Source organism: Pieris rapae, chromosome 2, assembly GCF_905147795.1.
Source record: "Pieris rapae chromosome 2, ilPieRapa1.1, whole genome shotgun sequence".
Lineage (NCBI taxonomy): Eukaryota > Metazoa > Arthropoda > Insecta > Lepidoptera > Pieridae > Pieris > Pieris rapae.
In genome coordinates this window covers 7,064,652-7,087,782 of record NC_059510.1, presented here as the reverse complement: position 1 = coordinate 7,087,782, position 23,131 = coordinate 7,064,652, and the positions used below count along the sequence as shown (strand labels likewise).

At 32.6% G+C, this 23,131-nt stretch overlaps 2 protein-coding genes across 3 annotated transcripts; one reads left to right on the top strand and one right to left on the bottom strand.

Moving 5' to 3' along the window:
* Window positions 1-38: 38 nt before the first annotated feature.
* On the top strand, window positions 39-6,897 carry LOC110992068 (cilia- and flagella-associated protein 206). Its single transcript, XM_045633821.1, has 12 exons — window positions 39-251; window positions 496-731; window positions 1,236-1,413; window positions 2,228-2,399; window positions 2,744-2,936; window positions 3,558-3,660; window positions 4,097-4,272; window positions 4,877-5,019; window positions 5,436-5,560; window positions 5,990-6,099; window positions 6,215-6,443; window positions 6,827-6,897. Exons 1-12 carry the CDS (start codon window positions 41-43, stop codon window positions 6,889-6,891), a joined length of 1,941 nt encoding a protein of 646 aa, XP_045489777.1. The 5' UTR covers window positions 39-40; the 3' UTR covers window positions 6,892-6,897.
* Window positions 6,898-7,072: 175 nt separating this feature from the next.
* LOC110994369 (protein starmaker) lies at window positions 7,073-22,742 on the bottom strand. Of its 2 annotated transcripts, XM_022261390.2 has the most exons (11): window positions 22,599-22,742; window positions 16,818-16,872; window positions 16,063-16,482; window positions 15,770-15,970; window positions 15,142-15,219; window positions 14,317-14,518; window positions 13,631-13,756; window positions 12,587-12,775; window positions 11,346-11,533; window positions 10,565-10,710; window positions 7,073-10,192 (listed from the first exon to the last, which is right to left on the bottom strand). In XM_022261390.2, exons 2-11 carry the CDS (start codon window positions 16,863-16,865, stop codon window positions 10,189-10,191), a joined length of 1,602 nt encoding a protein of 533 aa, XP_022117082.2. In that variant the 5' UTR covers window positions 16,866-16,872; window positions 22,599-22,742; the 3' UTR covers window positions 7,073-10,188. The 2 variants fall into 2 exon arrangements, with proteins under 2 accessions (XP_022117082.2, XP_022117887.2); XM_022262195.2 differs by lacking the exon at window positions 15,142-15,219.
* Between the last annotated feature and the right edge of the window lie 389 nt (window positions 22,743-23,131).

Here is a 23,131-nt window from a genome sequence, read left to right as displayed (position 1 = left end):
TCAAAAGTATAATATATAGTTTTTATGTAATTTTACAAATATGGCTTGTAACGAAAATATTATAAAAAATATAGCCAATGAAATAGCACGTAATTGTCACGCACAAAATAACATATCTGTTGATACAGAATTTGTAATATACTTAATAGATCTTTTACTTCTTAACCCGAAGTATGGGAAACTATTTTCGAAAACCATTAGCCGGAATAACTTGGAGTTTTTCGTATCGGAGTGCGTTTCTTTGCTTACAAGTAAGTATGATATACAGATTACAGAGTATCTAATTAATAAAAGCACACAAAAATGAATATAATATTTTTGTAGTTGTTAACAGCACACTATATATTTCGCCACCTATGTAGCTCACATAGATGAACCCCATTGATTATTATATAAATGATCAGAGATAACATTAGTGCCTACATTTCAGAACTAAAAAACTTTAATAATCGTCATAGTATTTATATATATGTCTGAATGTTGAGATGATTTCAGAATGCGAAACATCAATAAACACGCTAAAAATGCAGTTTACGATGCAAACAAATTATGACAAACTGCAGAGTTTGATTGATAAACATTTGGATTCAATTAACAATTGCCTACGACCTCTGGTAGCGGAGATTGTGGACGACGATCCGGAAGATGATGCCGCGTTTAAGAAACTATTTAGAAAAATGTCTATTTATATTATTCTTTCCAGTGGTCTTGGTAACCCTGGAAATATTGGGGTAAAAGTTTTTATAAAGAGATTATTTTGAAGCGATATGGCATACATGTTTGACACATCGTTTCGTAGACTTCAGTGGCGTTACTATAATACTAGCTGAGAGAAAATGTATAATTGGACCACATACAATATTGTGTATGCATGATATGATCTTAACACTTACAATAAGTATCTGATCATTGGTATAATCCTAGTGTTTGATATTAGATTATATGCCATTTGAAAAATTTCATCAAATTAATATTTAGTTCCTCACATTCAGAGTTGATCTCTTGAGAGACGAGCCTCAAATTCGTCCCGTATCAAAATCTAATACACTTTTTGACATTTTGAGCCGAGTCTTATACCTGAATCATATCCAGGATCTTACCAGACGCGTCTGTACCACGTAACTATGTAAACTATGAAAATATAAGGCACTATAATATTTTCCATGTTCCATTACTCGTCTCCGAGGTAAGGCGTTATAGCCGATTCGGTGTAATTGAACAATGTATAATTTTAGACCTTAAAAGAAGGCATGGCGGCATTAGAAAGCGTATTTTCTCTTGATGATCTTAAGGTGTTCATCTCGTTACCTCGAAGCGAGAAGTTGGTGCAACTCAATGAGCTGATGCAAGTGGCATCAGGGGTGAGACTGTTTAATAGAGATTGCAAGAAAGGCGGTGAAGGCATTCCTGACTGTAAGCATGATAATTTTTTTAAGTTGTTTATGAGTGGGACTGTGTAAAATAAAATCCTTAATTTTATTATTTCCATATTATTTTATCCATGAAAGTCTTCACATTTTGAACAAATAGAGAGCTTCCTATCTTTTGCTTTACTCAAAAACGATACCCAAAATTCAACCTTTATTTTTATATAACCTATATTTATTCAAACATTAAATATTATTATACATACAACATATAAGTCTTTAATAAGTCTTTATTTGCAAGTTTTAAATATTATAATAATGGATATATTATCTCAAAATTGTTGATGTTGTTGTTGCTGTTAATGAGTTTTACATTTTAGTTTTTCTTATTCTTGTACATTCACAGCTGAGTTTCATCATCGGACGTCAAGGAAGAATAAAAAAATAACATCCGTGTATCACCTTGACGTCCGTCGTTCCACAACTGAACGTTTCTTTCGCGTACCACCGCTATATGGCGGTAACCAGCTGCCCACTGAAGTATCTCCGAACCAATTCGACTCACGGTCCTTCAAGAAAAAAGCGTTACACTTTGCACTTCCAGAATGTTTGCACATTCTGGCAGTGCAAGTGTCCATGGGCGGCGGTATCACTTACCATCAGATAAGCATCCTGCCCGTTTGCCTCCTGTAACATAAAACGAAATACTTTACGCGGAAGTTTGCGTTTAATAGTTTGTCAAACTCTAACTCAAAATGCAGTTCACCGTGACATGCTTACAAAATATATTTTTGTAAACTTTAAAAATTTTGCTGAAATAATGATCTTTATATTTGATCTATAAATTGAATTTGTTTCAGTGCCATTTAACTTAGTAGACGCCGGTAAAGCATGTCTCTCTTCACTTTCCAACTCTTTAATCGCCGTCATGCAGCGAGTTAACACGCTCACCACAGCAATATCTGATACCATTTCGATTCAAGATGAGACTGGCAATGTCATCATTGATATACCTCAAAACTCGCTTACAGAGTAAGTGTTTATAGTTTTTGTATCTTTTTTATATTAGTTTTACAAACTTTGAACTTTATAAATTCTAGCCCAACACACTTTTCTTACTTGTCATAATCAACACACTTATTTGTCATAATCAACACGTTATCGGTTCCTTTTAGCGATACTGCCGTCAGCTATACCGTTTAGAAGGCCTCAGTACCACTACCGGAAAAAAGTTTTAGGTTTGACAGTTTATTGCTCTTATTACATTGTATTACACCTAACCATACATTGTTTGCGCCTTGATATTTGGAAGTCCATGTTCATCATATATTATTTATGTATTTATAAGTGAAATTCTTCTTTTCCATTCCGTGAAGGGCAGATTACAAGCAAATATTCGAACTGCTATGTTTCAATCGGCAATATGAGGTATACATCCGAAAACTTTTGAACGATGTGGAGACCCTCGTTGAAGGTGGTTCTCAGCAGGTTGAACGGTTCCGGGTCGCATTGGAGGAACTACACGCTGCTGTCAAGTATAAAGCTGCTGTGCCCATAGTCACCGTATTTGTAAGTATATACCTAATAATTTAGGAGCCGTTAATAAGGTTTTCGGTAAAATCAATACGTGTTTTGCCTCTCTTAAAGGTTTCTACCTCAGAGGACTAAGTCTACAATGGAAAAGATCATTGCCGCTTGATCTTTTGGCTCAGTTATGGTGCTAATACTGTGTCACATTGTGAAATAAAGTTACTGCATTGTCTGGCCTGTCATAGCTACTAACTATGCGTTGCGTACTAACTATACATACACTCCTTTTTTCCAATGGTCGTCGGAGACAACGGATCTCCACTTGCTACGGTCCTGACATACCTACCTCCCTCGCTTTATCCACGTTCATGCGTTTTGACCTGTCCCTTCTCTAGTATGTTCTAGAGTTGGTCCATCTGTCTACAACAAGACCTACCAAACCAGATTTCAACACCCACGGTTGCCATGTATATTTTACTCGTAAACCGCTTCGCATGCATTTTCTACGTGGCCAACTTACGTACGCATTCCCTTTCATATCTTTGCTATTCCGTCTTTTTTAAGACCACACGTATGACACTATTACTTATCCTATTACTTAATCATCGATTTTAAACTAATTAAACTTTTAAAATTTCCTAAAAACAAAAAACCTTCCAGCCGCTATTCTCGAAGGTATGGCAAGTGTGGCGATGTATGCAGAACATTATGTACTTGGTGGCAACTGTCAATCGGCTAATGGGTGCTCTGGCAGTTATACAAGGTAAAGTAGTCTAAAAAAAAATCCACACTGACAAAACTATTCAGCTTTTGCGTGATCATATAAAACAACCACACGGAATACCAGGAAGTGAAAATCAATAATCGTGCTGAATTAATAAAAATTATGCTAAGTAGTGATGGCCTAGTAACTTCAGTGTTACTTATTCCTGAACTCTTCCTTTCGAATCCCTCCTGCTCATCAATGCAATGTTTCTTTCTATGTGCGCATTTAACAGTTGACCGTACGGTAAAGCAAAACATCGTGAGAAAGCCTACCTACAGAGGGCTGAAACATATCAAAAAAATTGAGAAAATATATATCTGAGACAAAGGTTCACGCGCCACTAGTTTGGTATGAATTTAGCTGCTTGATTGAGGCTGAGTTAGTACAAACAAAACCATTGTGTTCCAATAAACAGATAAAATATAATTCTCAGACCAAATGAAGCTTCCATACCCCATACTTCAAAATATGCTCCGAGGGAGAACTGTTGTCACAGACCAAGATAGAACTAGCCGGCTTAGTGTAGAAGAAAGGCTGTCTTTGGGTTCTATAAAAAACTATGTGGCTTATTCTGATAGTATGTCCTCCATCAAGGACAGACATATACAAGTAAGAATTTATTTCTTCACTTAAGCACTTATTAGTTTAAAAAATGGCTTGTAAAGAATGATAAACAAACAAAAAAACCTTTTTTTGATAATCTCGTAAATAAAAAAAAACAGTTTTTTTTTATTCTAGACTCTTATGTCATTTAAGTGGCATAATCTAAAAATTAAGGACTTATATTATTAATAAATATGCCATCCAAAACTATGGACAAAAGCACATGATAATATTTTAACGAACATTGACGAAATTGTTCTTTTTTGTTTCCTGTAATGTTTGGTTTTGTAGACATACGAGGTTATCATTTTACGACGAAATACAACATTTTTCAAGAATTTATTTATCGTTCAAGTGAGTCTTCTTAGTACTGCTAGTATGTCGTATTGTAAAAAAAAAAAATAACGTCAACAATCATGTTAACGTTATTTAATTTTTTTAGGGTATTAGTAGAATCGTGTTAAGGTTGTCTAAGAAAAAAATGTCTAGCCCCTATAAAAAGACGGCTTTAAAATGACTGTATGCTCTAAACTTTATTGGAAAGGTTAATCTTACTTTTTAATATTATACGTAAATCAATAAAACATTACATTTACATTATGTATTATAGTTTTTAGGTTTCTGCGCTGTATGCCTAAGTGTTGGCGCTTTAGTTCCCAGTAATATGAAATTGGGACTTATTAGATGTGAAGGAGGACGTTATGGTTTCTGCACGGTCAAAATGGCTGCCAGATTCAGCAGGGATCCACGCAGGTGATAAACGATTGAAAACACAACTAAATATTGTTGATATTTTTCTTACTTTAATAAAAACAGTTTTCAGCAATCTTAATATACCGAATTGAGTTATTTTTTAGTGACATTGCTTCCAAACGCAAACGTCTTAATAAATTGGTAACCGTAATAAACACGTTACTACTACGTTATATCTTGTATGTGCTTTATAAGGTTAAATGCATGTAGTGACATCTACAATCTGCGCTTACAAATCACTGCGATGACGTCATAGCCCGAAACGCTCTAACGAACTTATTATATAGACGTAGGGTTATATAGAAACATCATTCCTTCCCATATCTTTACTGCATGATATTTTTTTAGCAGGATTGTAGGCATTTGGAGGTTTTAAATTGTATCGTTTGAATAAATGCGTAATATAATTCCAACAGATATATAAACGAAGTATTAGAATATGCCCGTAATAATCCCCACCTTATAAATTTGCTGAGTATTGCATCCGCTGTTCATAAAGTGAGGGATGTCGATCGACTAGTTACCAGAGTGGAGCCTAAAAGTAAGTTTTATGCCCTAGTAGTAGCCCTAGATCGTTAATGATTTTTCTAGATTTTCAGGTTCTAGGTTCGAATTTAATGACGTGGATTAAGTGATACCTTGATGATCTTATGTTCCAAAATAAACCTATTTTTTTATTTTATCAGAATTCTACGAAATAAGAGTTTAATTGGTAGTTACTCACATTGTGAGTGTGAGTAAGCATCGTAAAGAAACGCAGGTAAAATGGTATGATTCAATATGACTTAGTGCTCAGTATCGACTCTAAATTTGATCCCAAGACCTAAAAATCGTCACAGAATTCTTTTCTTATATAGACGATCAAGGAAACATACAGAAACCAGGACCACGGGCTTAAGTTTTTGGTAAAATACTGGTTTAAATTAGTTAAAATTAAATGTTTAATTTTATTTCACGTTATATTTTTCAGCGAAAGTGTCAGACAAGGACATACAGACAGAGACCCACCCTGTAGACAGTTACATCGAAAAGAATTATACGTGGGACCTCTGGGAATGGAAGCGAAGAGCCTGTCAATGGGTAAGAGATATTTGTGTTTGTACTTTATGAAATAAAGCTGTATTATTTCTTAAAATAATTATTAATGTATACGTTTTATAGTTAGTATTTTTATGTTGGTTTCATTATATTACAGGCTAACATTGTAAAATGTCAAACACATTCAACTCAAACTAACTATAGTCACCTGAGATCTGAAACCCACTGTCAGACAGTGGAACCACGAGATAAGTGCCTTCAAACGAAACAAGATTGTGGGGTCAATACGACTCCTAATGAAGTCTTTCTATGGGGTTTACGGGGTCAGTTGGGGTTAGGTCAGCATCCAATGCAATTGAAGGAAACCGATTCAGAAAAGAAAAAAGGTAATGGTCCTTACACTTTTTACTTTAGTCTAATTAACGATAATTTTAATAATGATCATTGTTTGAACAAAGCAGCTACTCAATTTATAAATAGATCACAGAGTAGTGTTGGGTTTGGCCTAATATTGTAAGCGTGTGAGCCTTGAGGTCGTGCATTCAAATCGCGGCCTTGTCTCAAACCCAAATATCGAAGACATGTTAGACATAAAACTGATCGCCTATAAAATGCTGGTGCTATGAAAAAAAATAACAAAATAATTTAAATAGGTTATAAAACAAAATGTCACTTACTATAAAATTTCCGAAATTACCGGATTTCTGAATAGCACTACAGAATTAAAACCTAGCATAACTCTTGGTCTCTAAAAATATTTCTATTTTAGCTCAAGTGATCAATGTTTGTACCTGGCCGTGCAATCTTGGAGAGGACAACACAAACCGACAATAGCTTTTATAATGATTTTATTTTAATAAATTGTATAAGTTTTATTACCGTGTTGTTGTTTTTATAATAACTGCAACCGATGTTAGATGCGGCCTTTTCGAGGGCACGTCACTATCAGAGGCTCTCAAAGGAAGATTGAAGAAAGGAAGGTGTAAAAATAGGCAATACATAATAAAAAGCATGATTAGATTTATAAATTTATTAACAAAAATTATAATTTCAATTCAATCATAATAGTTCTATACTACACTACAGACTTATACTAGTACTAAAGACGTAATTAATTTTGATTCTAAGAACAAAATGGACGACCAAATAATACTAAAGAAAAATAAGGATAGCAGACTGGCGACTACTATAATTCAGAGACAAGTTCAAGTAAACTGCAGCGGTACTCTGTAACTTGCAATAGGGATGGCGTTGATTTGTATATGAAACTTTGGTAGCAATCGCTATAGAGTTACAGAAATGACAAACTTAGTGACTTGTCTCTAAATCTAACCTTCGTCTAAGTAAGAAGTAACAGAACTAGAGTTTTACAATTTATACCTCAACTCAAATATATTGTTTTCTTAATTTAATATCGAGACATCAGACAAGAAATGCTAAAGCGAAAAGAACTGTTTTGAATATGTTTATATTCGCTTTTTTCTTTGATTAGTAACGATCTTTGAATCAAAATTTAAGAAAAATTTAAAACTCTGTAAACTTATTAACGCAATTTGCAGTCGCCAATCTGTCTCCCTTACAATAATTTTGATAAGATTTACGTAAAAAAGAATAAACATATCCTATGTAATCTGAAATGTGTATAACAATACTATAAAACTTCTTTACAATGAAATCAGTTCATGATTGTTAAACCTATTTTAATAGAAAATCCTCATTAGTTTGCTACGGCTCGTTCTTAGCTGGTGATTTGTTTAACGATACTATATTCACAAATATAATTGATTTTAGAAGCGTCTGACGTGATAAGGTAATTAAGTCGATTTGCAAGTTAATCTTATTGCATAAATAGCAAAAGTTGGTAAAATAATACATGCATTTTTACACACACCATAGTTTTTAATAAGTGTTATGAAAAGCTAAGATGTCTTCAGAAGTTTATAGACAATACGATTTTTATTTAAAGTCGACTTACGCCCAAACCCAATAACCTATCTCAATACATTATTGACCATCTGAGATAGACATGATAATCCAAATATTGATAAAGGTGTGCCAATAACCAATCGACGGATTGTAATAGGTCGAATCGGTGTATGTTCACACCTTTGCATGAAATTGACAGTTTCACTGTGCCAATTCTATTCTATCTTAAGATATTAACTTACACCAGTTTTAAAATAATTAAAAAGCTATTTGATATGTTTTAAACATAGACATGTATATTTTAGTATTATTTGTACTGTTTTATTTGGTTTTTAATGATTATCAAATTATGAGTGTAAATAGCGAAGAGATTGCTTTCTATCCGTCGCCAAAAATGGATTGTCTTCGTAGGGTTTGGTTATTGGGATGCAGATAGGAGATCGTTCGACTGTCACGGTCTGATCTCAAATTGAAAACAATCTGAGATCGGACCGTATGATTGTGGATAAATCATTGGGTTCGGGCGTTATTAACTTATCCACGCCAATACGGATATACTCAAGATTTATGGGGGCCGTGAATACCTAGTAATAAGTAAACTCGTACGTTAGAATCTAATCAAATAAAGAAAAATGATGAAGTGCTTATCTTTAGGATACCTACAGGTAAATTTAAACTTATATGTTACTGATGAATGTGCGGAATTATTCAATGTTGCAATATGGCAAAAATCTAATTCGGTGGAGGCTTTTGCGGTGGTTCTATTGTCATGTATATGGCAAACCTAACCTATCTCGACGAGAAAAAAATTCAAAATACCTCAATTTAGCCTGATCAGACAATGGAAGCTCACTTATTGAGTTTGAAAAATCTCTAATAACATAAGATGAAATGTTTCCTATGAAATCTAATCTACGTTAGTAAAAAAAGAAAAAAATAATCTATATTAATTTTTATTTATATAAAATGCACATTAGATATTTTGTACATGATTACTATCAGCTTTGGGTTTGGCTAAATTATGTTGAAAATTAAATCTTGCCGCTTCTATATGAACTATCGTGTTCCTCTGAAACGGCGGCAACAAATAATTTTGAACCTTATCCTACAGTGCGTTGGGAATCAATTTTAATAATAACTAAGATTGATTCTCAATCAATGGTCGATCAGTAAAACTTACATAGTACGTCGATATATAAAACATTGTATAGGCAGCGGCATGTAAGTCTAGCGCTGGCCGATACGAGGAGGATTATTTCTGCGCATATGTACTGTGGTACGGGGGCCGGAATGCGACTGGAGAGCCAATCGAAGCTCTTCATTCCGCTAGCCCCCCTCAGGTACCTTATTTTTTATTTCTGCGCAATAACGGTCAGCGCTAGAGTTTCGTGCCGCTACTTGTACCATAGTGGTAACAAAGACCTGTCTATACTATTGATGAAGACAATTACAAAATTTCGGGAGTATAGTCTGTGGTGCGAGAGCTGTTAACGTTATAAAATCAAGAGAATTGTGACAAACGTAAGCCCTTTGACATACTATTTAACACTTCCAAAAAACATTTATCATTTTCCAAGTACAATCTTTGATATGATTGTTACTTAATCTTTGTTGTAAAGCAATATATAGGACATAGCAATACACTAACTTCGTAGCAGCCAAATGTATATGGTGGGATTATAATGGGAAATAATTTGAGACACAAAAAATATCATTTTACAGACACAAATAAGTTCAACATACGTGTGACTGCTACTATTTACATAAAGAAGACACACGACAAACAATATGTAACACACAAATTGCATTTTTTAAACACAAACAATTTTAACGGATTTAATCGCATAATCGACATCATTACTAAATGCAATGGCCGGGTTCCTATACCGAATATAACGATTGATTTAGAATATACCGAAATTTCTGATTTCGTTTTGTAAAAGTGCATTCCGTCCGCCAAACTGCGGTTTTGATATAAAATGCATTTTGGATATAACCCCGACATAAGACAATTATTGCAAAGCTTTGATATATAGGTCATGGGACACGTTATACATATAAAAAATATATTTCGAAAATCAAACCAATGTAATCATTTCGATTTATAACCGATTTACCAAAGTCCATATTATTCTAATATTAAAGGCATTTTTTTTATCATTAATCATTAAACAATCTCCTTTTAACATGCGCAGGCGATAGTTGTTACCTGCATTCAATAAAATTTGTATTAATGAATCATTATTATGGGGCCGTTCATAAACTACGTTCGCATACAAGGTGGGGGAGGGGTCTGGCCGAGTGTGACATGATGTGACAAGGGGGGAGGGGGGGTAAAGGGCAGCGTGACGTTCGCCGTTTATTACATGACATGAGCGCTCACAGCGGGTTTCTTTGTTTTTCCAATACTTGAGAGAGTAACGTTTCCACGTACCCTGCGCTCTCGATTCAGTAACAAATGAAAATACTATTTCTCTAGAATTTATCATACTCAGTAGGGGGGGGGGGTCTTAGTTTTTGTGACGAAATATTTCTAGGGGGGGTCACAATTTAAATTTACTATTTTTTAATTAGTACTTACATAATAGCACATCGTTTGTCCCTGTGCGATTGTGTTGGCGCAGGCGCAGCCGGGAGCGAAGTGGAGTGTTTGAGGGACTCAGGATCGAAAGCCTCGGTCGTAATCACTGGCGCTGAGAGTGGCAGATCCGTGTTTATACCAACGATCTGAAATCCAGACAAATTTTTGCTAACTTTTCCTAACATTAGGTGCGCATAAATATACTTTTCCCACAAGTAATTAAGTATTTAACAATTTCACAGGACAAATTACACTTTATTGACATTTTAAAGTAAGTACCTAAAATGTTTTTCAGGAACTATCTTTGTACTTAGAGGTTATGTGCGACCGCGAATGCCAAGGTTTTTTGCGATACCCAGGGCCAGAACTAATCCATTGCACTAGTTTTTAAGGCATTTTATTGAGAAGATATCTCAAAAAATATTGAAATAGTATTTGTACCAATAATTGTTTTTGAAATACTGTTTATAAATCCAAGGTAAAATCTTAGATTTAATGAGATAAATTACTGTTGTTGCGTTGCGACTCATATCGAAAAAAACGCAAAAATGGTTTAATTTAACGATTCAAAATGCATATTATCACAAAAAGTCACCCCTATAACCACAACAGGAATACGTCGATATCAAAAGCCGTGTATATAAGACGCCGACTAAAGTATTTCCGAACCAATCGACTTAGGGTCCTTCAAGAAAAGAGCGTACCAATTCTTAAAAGACCGGCAACGCACTCGCGATCCCTCCGGCATTGTTTGCCTCCTAAAAAAGGATAATTTACATACCTCAGCGGTACTCTCAACGCAAAGCCTTTCTGAAGCAGAAGTCGTAAAGCGGAAGGGTCTAGTGAACCCTCCCAAACGTTCCAGAAGTCTGGCGCGTTTGCCCCTTGCCTCGTGGGCCTCTTGCGCCTCTTCCGCATCCGGCTTCCTCTTACGACCTACCACAGTACCTGTGGGACGAGTTTCTGAAACTGAATAAAATAAATATATAATAAAACAATAAAATTTATTTGAACATATATGTATTATATTGGTTTTTTATTAATTATTTGCTATAAATAAATCAGTGGCGCTACAACCTCTAGGTCTTGGCCTCAGATTTATGAATCTGTTTCATGATCATTTATAAATCTAATAGGCAAGTAGGTGATCAGTCTCTAGAGCCTGACACACGCCGTCGACTTTTTAGGTCTATGAGATGTCGGTTTCCTCACGATGTTTTCCTTGACCGTGCGAGTAAATGTTAAATGCACACAAAGAAAGAAAGTTCATTGGTGCACAGCGGGAGATCGAACCTACGATCTCAGGTATGGGAGTCGCACGCTGAAGCCACTAGGCCAACACTGCTCTAATAATGAAAAATAGAAATAAAAAGTAAACACCTACTGGCCCTTGCAATAACCTCCGTTTTGCTTAGGCAAAACTATAGTAGTTTTTTAATTAACACAATTAATGCATAGTTTTTACACATGTTGCCTGTTTTATCCTCACTTTAGCCAATCATGATTGTGACAGTGTTTCATTTGTTTTGATGTATATTCCTATTCGGCTTTGTAACTTAACATTAAAATAAAACTAGGCTAGATTATCTATATTATTATAGAACTAGATATAAAAAATGGTTTCAAATTTCTATATGTATTAAAGACGATTAAATTATTTAAATCTTATATTTAAAATTCTTGTGTCGCGGTGTTTGTGGTTAAACTCCTCCGAAACGGCTTGACCGATTCTCATGAAATTTTGCGTGCATATTGGGTATATCTGAGAATCGGACATCTATTTGTCATCCCCCTAAATATTAACGGTAGTCCACCCCTAAATATTGTTTTTTAATTTTTAGATGAATTTTTATTTTTTTATCAACTGTATCAACAGCATTAATAAATACATACAACCCTAAATTTTCAACCCTCTACGATCAACCCCTATTTTTTTATTATAAATGATATACATGGCAAAACCACGTTTGCCAGGTCACCTAGTCTTGTTATACGATTTACCGATAATTTCAAAGTGTTTACCTGAAGCACTACTAGTGGACCGGATGCTGGTATTAACTCCGATGTTCCTCAGAGTCATCTCCTTGAGTGGTTTGTACGACCTCCTCCCGCGAATGTTGCGTAGACCACTCAAGTACGGACTCTCAGCCGTCGAGGGCTCATCAATCATAGACGGCTCTGTTATGTCCATTTCCATCGTTGTGTTGTTACCTAAATGATATTTTTTATAATTATTCGTGGTTAAAAAAATATTAAAGGCCCGATTTTAACAAATAAAGGTTGTGATCTTAGCATTTTTTTTAATACTACATGCAACTCATAATATTTTAACTGAAATAAAAATAAGACTTGTACAGAATGATATTAGATGAAACTATACATAGTAACATATGTAACATGTAATATGTTTTAGGCCTGAATTATAAAAAGTACAAATGAATCCCGCAGCTTTTTCAATAGTACACGTTTTTAAAAGCATTATTTATGTTTTTTTTATAAAATCGAAGTGCAACTACACTGTTATAACTTATATTACATAATATAACTTATCCACTGTTTTGTTTGTTACCATTAAAACATAGCTTGATAGAATGATAGCTAACACTTGTATAAAAAAAAAACTACATGTAATAAAAAATCAGTGGCACTACAACCTCTTTAGGTCTCGAACTCAGATTTCTGAATCTGCTTCATGATCATTTATAATATTATAGGCAAGTAGTAGTCCAGTGACCATCGACTTTTCCTGACGATGTTTGCCTTCACCGTTCGAGCGAATGTTAAATGCACATAAAAAGAAAGTCCATTGGTGCACAGCCGGGATCGAACCTACGACCAACGACTATATTGTTAGTTATAAGATTTAGGAATTTTAGTTTAATTTTTTAATGTTTGTATGTAGGTTAGTTGGTGTGGGTAATATAATGGAATTCTATCGCATTAGTTGTAACTGTAAAGATAGGAAAATTTAATGGAAAAAAAAAAATTTAAAAAAAAATTAAAATCGCACGCAAATATATTATTAAAATTAATCATTGGAGTTAGATTATTCGTACACTTCCTCACCAGTATAGTTGGCGAGCAGCGAAGTCTGCGTGACGTCAGCGGGAGCGATGAGACGCATGCTACGTCGATAGGGCGATACCTTGACGCGCGACTTGGAGTAATTCGTGTCCGGCTTGCGCGCGCCCTCTGCGCACACACATTGTCACACTACACACATCGTTACGCTGCTCTGCTACGTGTATTACACACACTCACACAAACACTGACTCAAAACATTTCACACACTCATACTTAAAACCTTCATCTTATATTTTAGCAGTTACATTGATATTAAAAATTACGAATCTTTAGTAGTAGAAGGTTATTGAAATCTACTGATGTTACAGCAGCAAAAATATCATTTGTCAACATTTGTGGGTAGAATCACCATAGGCTCAGTTAAGTTTAGACATCTCGGAGATCTTGGATTCATATTCCCGACATAAAAATAATTACTATACGAGAGTCTAGAAGGCTTATCATAGCATAAAATAAGTATATAAACAAAAAAATCTGATAGCGTTAGAACAAAGATTTAATTTTCATATGACAAAACAGGCAGGAGGCTCATCTGACGTTAAGTAATTGTGCCCATGGACACTCAAAATGTCAGTAGGCTCGCGAGTGCGTTGCCGGCCTTTAAAGTTTAAAAATCCAAATATTTTAGTGTGGTTACTTATATATATTTGTATATAAATATTACTCACCCTCACTTTCCACCTCGATAGATATTTCAATTTTTTCATCAATCTTACTGTCATTCTTGTCGTCCTTGTCGCACACACTGTCATTTTTGTCCTGTTTAGGTTCTGCCTTCTCTGTTTTGTCTTGTCTTCTTGGAGAATCCGACGAACGCAGTTTACGATCAGAGACGTCATCTTTGAGTTTAAGCAATTTCGTCTCCTTTGACTAAAAAAGCAATAGACACTTAGAACACACAAAATGCATACACAGCAACATTGCTATTTGTTTGATGAATAATTAGAAAGCCACTCAAACTTAAATTTGCTTACGAGAGGTGTACAACTTCGACATATTTACGCCCAAACCCAATAACCTATCTCAATCCATTTTTGACCATCTGAGATAGACCGTGTGTGCCAGTAACCAATCCACGCATTGTAATAGCCATCTGTCGATACAAGCGTTCCATGGTATGAAAATGACATTTCAACTGTGCCAATATCCAATCTTAAGATTTTTACTTACACCAGTTTTTAAAATAATTAAAAACCTATTTGATATGTTTTCAACATAGACTAGATACATATTTTAATATCATTTACTTTATTTGGTTTACACTGACTATCAAATATGAGTCTAAAGAGCGAAGAGATTGCATTCTCTCCGTCGCCAAAAATGGATTGTCTTCGTAGGGTTTGGTTATTGGGATGCAGATATGAGATTGATCGACTGTCACGGTCGAGATTGTGGATTAATTATTGGGTTCGGGAGTTAGACGATAGTACACAGAAGTGGAGATTGAGACCTTTTGGAATAAGTTTAATACTTCGATTAAAAATACGACTTACGTCTTCAGGCACGTAATCCTTGTCCCCTTGTTTCACGGAAGCGGGGCGCGGCGTTTCGGGCGTACGACTCGTTTTCACCTTCACCCAAGACATATGTTAGTACAAATCACATGTGACATGGTGGTTAGTTACAAACACACATACAACAAAACCTTTTTTGAACTTAACTATACTATACCTTTAAACGCATGTCAATTTTGATATTAAAATGGTAACAAAATGTGATTGGTATATGATTTTTTGTATTTATAGACACTTTGATGCATTAATTTATAAAATCAGGTACTGCTTACAATCGATCTCTTTCCGGGAACTCTAAATTAATCCTTTCAATAATAATACAACAAATTATGTATCTAAAAATGATTTCTTTTCTAATTATTATTAGAGCATTTACTCAACTTTTTAGATTTTTTCCATTACTTATATGACATTAAAAAAGAAACACTCGCCTTAGTGATCTTTTTAATAGTAATGGACTAAATAATTCTGTTTTAACGTTAAAAAAATTAGGGATTTTTGTTCAACGTTATAAGGAATCTTTGAAAAGTACTAAGTGGGTTATTATAAATATACACTATTTAAGTGGTAAGCATGCTAATCATAAAATAAATATTAAAGAATCAACCTGTGATCTGCGTGTATAACTTCGACTGGGTCCTTCAGGAGTAGGAGGTTCGAAGCACTCAATATCAGAGTCCTCATATGCCAGTTCTGGGAACATCTGGTCATCTTCTTCCTCGGAACTAACACCATCAACTGGCTCCCCGTTAACTCGTGCACCGTTCTGTTTAGCTTTGGAATCCTTCTTTTTGTCTGGGGTCTCCGCCTGAAAGATTTAAAGGAGATTTTATAAAACTTAACCGTTGCTATCTCTTATAATTGGAAAACTGGAAGAATAGAGATAGTATAGCAGCTCACCTTTCCATTCTCTTTAGCATCTTCTTTCGTTTTCTCAACCTGAGCCGCCGGGGCTTCTTTCTTCTCAACGGGCTTGTCCTTCTTGTCAGTTTTTTCTAATGATTCCTCTTTCTTTTCTGCTTTATCCGTCTTCTTTTCCGCAACTTTCTCTGTACTTTTCTCAGTAGGTTTATCTTTTTTGTCTACAGGTTTCTCTGTAGGTTTTTCTTTCTTCTCTACAATTTTATCTGAAGATTTATCTTTTGCATCTGCTTTGTCTACTATTTTGTCTACACTTTTATCCTTTTTGCTACCTTTATCTTTGTCACTTTGGCTAGATTTATCTGCTGCTTTCGCATTCTTTTCAGCTGCCAGTTTTTCTTTTTCAGCATTAACAGCCATTTTCTTTTTCATATCTTTTACAGGACTATCTGTATTCTTCTGCAATGAAACAATGTTTATTAATTATTATTTATATTTTATATTTTTCGTGTCAATAGCATATTATCTTCAGTATTTAAAAATATATTTTTTGAATTTGTTTGAGTATTTGTTGTATCAATTTGAACAATAAGAAGAAACACAATAATAACAAAAAATTAAGAATATATTGTGCCTAGATCTGCTATTAGCAGTTACTCTTGAGATAATAATGTAATTACATTAAGTTTCTCTTATCTTTGTACAATTAAAGCATCTAGTCCACATAAAACAGGACAATTGAAAACGTTTCAACGGTAAATATTGTATGAAACTAAAATAACATTAGTGTTTACCTTACTGTCGTCCCCTATGGGCCCTTTCCGCGTTACAATATTACTCATGGTTTACCTGTAAAAGAACAAATACTATTTAGAAATGAAGTTTGCGAAGGATTAATTTTTTTAGTTTTTTTTCACCTAAAATATTGTCTTTAGTGTCTTATTATTTATTTAAACAAAATACTTTTTACGTATTAATTACACAACAGTAGGAGGTTTCAAGATATGAATATTAGTAAGATAGCTACTTATATGAATTGTACTAGTCAATTATAAATGTTCGTGATTATAAGATGCGTACAATTCATGCGTAATCATGATCTATCAAGAATTCGTTATCACGGGATTGTAAAACTAATATTACCAAAGAAAATTAAGTATTGCGTAGCCTGAAAAATATAATGTAACTAGAACTACGACCTGCCTAAAACTACAAGTTACAAGAAAAAATTAAGTGAACTTAGAATAGTTATCTTCAAGCATATCATCTGTTTGAGGACCGGACTTCTTAGATGATAAAATAATACCTTTCTACATGACCGACTAATGTTTAATTAGTTAAAAAAAAAATTATTTGTTCATAAATTGAGACCGCAGCTGCTATTAACACGACGGCCTACTTGAATTACAATTCGAGTATCCTGTTTCGTTAGGTGAACATATTTTTATAGAAATTGCATTGAAATCTTTTATATATATATACAGAATGTAAAGCAACAAATCCGGATTTAATAAAAAATATAATGCAGTCTTTACCATACTGAATTCTTTCGAGCCAATGTTTGATAAATTTAATTATTCTTATTTAAATTTTGAGGCATAAGAAGCAATGGTGCTACAATCTTTTAGGTCTAGGCCTCAGATTTCTATATGTTTCGTGATCATTTGTTTTTTCTAATGAGCAATTAGGTCATTCGTCTACTGTGCCTGAAACACGCTTAGGCATGACGGTTTCCTTACTAGTTTTTCTTCGCACTTATAGACAGAAAGAGATTCAGATTTTGAGTAGCCTTTTACAGGATTTAATTAGTAATTATATTAATTTAAAATTCAAATTTCCCTTCACTTGGTGGGGTTAACCAGAACATCGCAGAGTATAAAAAAAAGCAAAATTATAATTTCATAGTAATCCAAGATTGTTGGCTCATACGCATAGGTAGAATATAAAAGAAATATTAGTGTGTTCTATTAAAAATAATATAACCCAAAAACTCCAAATTCGCAATATAACCTACCTAGACCAGGAAACAAGTGTTTATTAATGAATCAAAAACCTGTCTCCCACAGATTTCACCTTGATATTGAAATGTAAAAAACGCTCTACCAATCTTAGCGAAGTAATGACGCGGGTTCAACGAACTATCATACGCACACTTAAACAAATAGCTTGTGGTGCAGGTAACAAGATACTTTTCATGTCAAAATTTTTACAAGTTTTACATTATTTATATTCACATGTATTCTACGTATATTCAGATACATAATTATTGTAACTATAAATAATAATAAAATAAACCTAAATAAGGGTGTTATAGTGTAATAATAAATATTTTAAAATAAATATAAAATTTTGAAATTATTAATTTCCTACCGCGTTTTTCGGAAAAACTAAATTAGTTGTTATTGTTCTTGTGTTCTTTATTAATCTTTTTACAAAATAGTAAAGTATTGAAGTACGTCATTACCACTAAACCATAGTTGTATTACTTTTATTATATTAAATTCCTATTATACTAAAATTTTTAACTATACAACGTGTGCAAGTATTTTTACGAGCACGTAAAATCGCAATGAGCATTTATTTGTACCATATAGTTTCCACTCACGCGGTTCTTAGGCCAAGAAGGGCCGAACCTATTAGTTTTATGAGTAGATGAACGCACCAAGTGTAAATTTAGATACTTGTTAAAGATACTTAAGAGTGAATTGCCTCCAAATTGTTTTGTTTCTGTTTCATATAATATAACGTTTTATTACAATAACATTGAAGAAACACTAGTTAATGCCGAAAATTATCTGTTATCAAAATATGATTTAATCACGAAATACATACTAATATTTATGCAGGCATAAAACATGTTTAGAGACTTCTTTTCACACGTGTTATTCAGAAGAACAATAGCTGTTCTAATCCTGGCGAGACGTTTATTTTTGACAAACATTAAAAATGTGGTCTAGTTTACTGGTTTTTTGATAGACATCTTTTAAAAGCCATCTTTTTAGTGTGTCTCAAAATTAAAATAAATTGAATAACATTTTATACCGAAATTAGAGACCGCATATGGTAAGCACCTGTAGCTCTTGCTCAGATATAGCGCCTTTATGTAATACGGTGTCAAATACTAAATTATCTTAGGTTATGTGAGTAACTACGAGTACGAGACTTTGCAGTGGATTAGTTCATATCAACAGGTGTGGTCTGACCGAAAATCTTATCGTTTACAAACATTGCATGAGATAGTTCCCAAATACTTATATACTCCATATATGTACTATTTTTTTTATTTACCTAGGTTACATACCCGACTGCAATATTTACTATAAATTTAGTTTCAGTATAATTATTGCATTTTTCAACAATAAAGTTATTACTATTTATACTATTTTTTCTTAAATTTTAAGTTGAATTAGTTATAATTTCTCGTTCTATATAATATGTATGCATTAATATTTTATAAATAAAATCGCATTTAAAGTAAATGTGAAAATTTTGAATATTTAACGGCGCATTATTTTTTTGAACATTTATATAAGAGCGCGTAAGCAAAAACGCTCCCTTTAGAGCGTTTTCATTATGTCTGGCATCATGCCATAACTTACAAGTTCAATGAACTATATGCTTACATAATTATAATTGCACAAACCTGAAAAGTCAGCATATGTCAATAAATTTAATTAGATCACAGTTTTTCATTAGACTAATCAAAAAACATTATCACTATTATTTCCTAGAATCATTATTTCTATTCTAATATATATCTATCATATTGCGATGTAAAGAAGAAATTTAAATATTGCCGATACACGCATAACGATTTTTATTCGTCAAAATCTACAATACTTAGTAATGGTTGAGACAATCAAATCCCTACATTAGATTCAACACAGGAAACATGTACATAGATATTATTATTACAATACTACGTGTCTTGTATCTAAATAAACACCGTTGGGTTAAATCATATTCTGTCTCTAATCAATTTTTAAGCCTAGTATATATGATACAAAAGAATAACAAAGAAGATAATGTCAGTTGTGTCGGTATGATAAAAACATTTTGAAGAATTAGTAAAATATATTCATCTACCTATGAGCATTGGAAACTAAAATATCCACAATACACAATGTCAGGTGTTATAAGTATTTAACATGACAACATAGGGTCCACCAATGATAATAAAGGATTTTTATATAACAAGTACCGCTTGGTCTTAGAATAGGAAAAATGTCATACAATTTGAGAGAGGAAACTATTCATTTCAAATTAGAGTGAGTGAGACTACCTCAGTTTGTTTTGAAAATAGATCCAGTTACTTCACAAGGTCAAGCAAGTTTCAGATAATATTGGCATTATGACATTACCTCAAGGTGATATTATGTTAATTATGTAGGAATTTTATATTTGAATCTGTCATATATTTTACTTTGTTAAATCTATTTTTTTGTTTTTTAATTTAAAACAATAAAAAATATATTTGAAACAGCAAAGTGTAAATTACAAGTTAATGCTATAGAACTTTAGTTTAGTTTGCTTTTAGGTAGGTTTGATAACACTTTAACCATTTTTTATATAGATGTCTCTTTACTGAGACATATATATTATATATATATATATATATAAAATGCTTACTGATTTTACTTAAAAAAACTTTATGTAAATAATAGTTCTTCTAAAATGAAATTTTTTTCTGACTTGTAGCTTAATTGCAAACAGATGTGCAGTGCAGGTATACCCATTTCAAATGTCTATTTAGTTATTGAAATACTGATAAGTGTCTATTTATGAAAGACAACACATGGCTGTAAAGAACAAAAAGGTTGCAAATACAGGACATACACAGAACAGCATGCTAATAGCAGTCTACAAAAAAATTAGAACCACTACAGTCATTTCAGTATAATATGTTTATAAAGATCATTTCATAAGACTTGATTATATACTTATCAATCTGTTTTTACTGGAAGTAGCGAACTTTTCTTTATTTAAAAAATTGCACAACTTCAAATATAAATTTTAATGCTCCTATTGAACCTTTAACTACACTAAGAGCATAACCAACAATGTTTCTCCTTATATATACAAACTAAAGGATGCCTTCATAATAAGGGATCTTTAAATACAGTTTAAGCCACATGAAAAGATATTTGCAATTTAAATTATGTCTTAGCACTTGAAAGTGTTGACCTTAGGCCACAAAGAGAAACCTAAGCTAAACAAAACATTGTGCTATGAATATTTAACAGAAATAACATTTTAAAGATTATGTATAAATATTATATTGCCTTACATGATTGTATTTAGCTATTACAACTGTTTATGAAGTTGAGTGTGATGATTTTAAAAGGTATATCAGATACTTTGTATTCAAAAATTAAATTTCAGAGAAAAATTATATTGGAATTATCTCCCTAATGGAAATTAAAAATCAAATTAAAAAGAATAATTAAAAATGACTACTGTTTTAACAAAGTTTTTTCCTGTACATACTAATGTAAACATTATCAATTAAATATACTGTTCCATGTACATATTATCAACAAATTAAGTTTAGAAACATAATTAATTCAATTTGCATAAATTACTAATACAATATACCTGTCTAAGTTAGGTTCAGTATAGTTACACTGCCAATGAATTTATATAAAACATAGTTTATAAATGTTTATTTATAACTTGTTCTAAGATAAAGTATTATTTTATTAAATTAATATTTAGAATTTAGATTAATAGTACCTATTACGTTACTGTATAATTAAACTGGTAAAAGTATTATCACTTTTTTTCTGAATGTGTGGAAGATATGCTATGAACTATGGTTGAGTGATTGTTATGCCTCAGTTATTAAGGGCTTGGGAATAATTAAGGCAGCATTGTATATAGTCTATGAAGGATGTGCTTCATGTCAAAAATACCTTTAAATGTATAACATACTTTTTAGATGAACAAGTTATTTTATAATTATGTAAATTTTTCCATGTTTAACATAATTTAAATAGCATCCGCTTATAAAAAATATATTAATGATAAGTATTCCATAATCAAATATACACTATAAGATTTAGAACTATTTACTTTGTCAATTATGAAAACAATTAATAAATTATTATTTTCTTTCCTTTTCTAAATATGAATCCCAAGACTGCATGTCATAATTAACATATGCATTAAATAGTTAATACAAAACATTATATTATATTAGTTATATTGTGAGAAGTGAGTTCATGGCTAGAAAATTAAGTTTTAAATAGGCACTTCGTTATTTTTTAAGGATTGTGCACGAGTTTTGATGAACTTTATATTATGAATCTACTGTGTATAAGAATTAATAATAAAAATCCGGACATTTCGGGGCATTTACATTTTTAATACCTTTATAACCTTACAATTTACAAAAATTGTTTCAATTAATGCAAAATGAATAATCAAAACATACAAAATCTGTCTTTCAAGTATTACGACCATTCAATTCGAATAGGATCCTTATGTATCTAAACACAAAAAACATGATAAAGGAATGGCGGGCGGCATAACATGGCGAAGTAACTTAATTACTGTTAAATATAAATAATACATACGAATAGATCCTTCCTTTTTATTTAAAACCGCAGCGAAATCCACACAATATTTTAACGTAAACTTGATTATCAATTGAAACGCGATTATTTAATTTAACGAGAAAGCGTCACTCACTAAATCACGCAAAATAAAAATGTACCATAAACAAGAAACTACAAAGTAAAAATACAATACACAATGACATCTGACAGAATGCGCACCTCTATGGTCGACAACGCAACCTTTAAATATTAATAATGCACTAACATAGCTATTCAATAGAGTGTTAAAATATTAAATAGCATATATAATGAAAAGATTGTTGGTCCTTAATTCTAAAGCCATCCTAGGAAAAAGGAGAAAAAATCATAATGTTGGCAGTTTCCGGGCTAGTTTTGTGCTTTGTTGACAGTTTTCATGGTATAAATAATAGTCAAGTAATTATCTTTTATTATAGAATGCTGTAATTTATATATTAGCAGCGTTAAATAGTAATACCAAGTAATAAAATTTTATTGTTTTTTATACGAAATATAGCTGTCACAATATGTTA

Excerpts from the sequence above, each read along its gene's own strand:
- LOC110992068 (XM_045633821.1), top strand. The coding sequence starts at position 41 with ATGGCTTGTAACGAAAATATTATAAAAAATATAGCCAATGAAATAGCA. Across the intron at positions 3,661-4,096 it reads TGCTCTGGCAGTTATACAAG|ACCAAATGAAGCTTCCATAC; the intron begins GTAAAGTAGTCT and ends TATAATTCTCAG. Across the intron at positions 5,561-5,989 it reads TACCAGAGTGGAGCCTAAAA|CGAAAGTGTCAGACAAGGAC; the intron begins GTAAGTTTTATG and ends TATATTTTTCAG.
- LOC110994369 (XM_022261390.2), bottom strand. The coding sequence starts at position 16,865 with ATGAGTAATATTGTAACGCGGAAAGGGCCCATAGGGGACGACAGTAAG. Across the intron at positions 16,483-16,817 it reads CCATAGGGGACGACAGTAAG|AAGAATACAGATAGTCCTGT; the intron begins GTAAACACTAAT and ends GTTTCATTGCAG. Across the intron at positions 14,519-15,141 it reads AGGATTACGTGCCTGAAGAC|TCAAAGGAGACGAAATTGCT; the intron begins GTAAGTCGTATT and ends TTGCTTTTTTAG.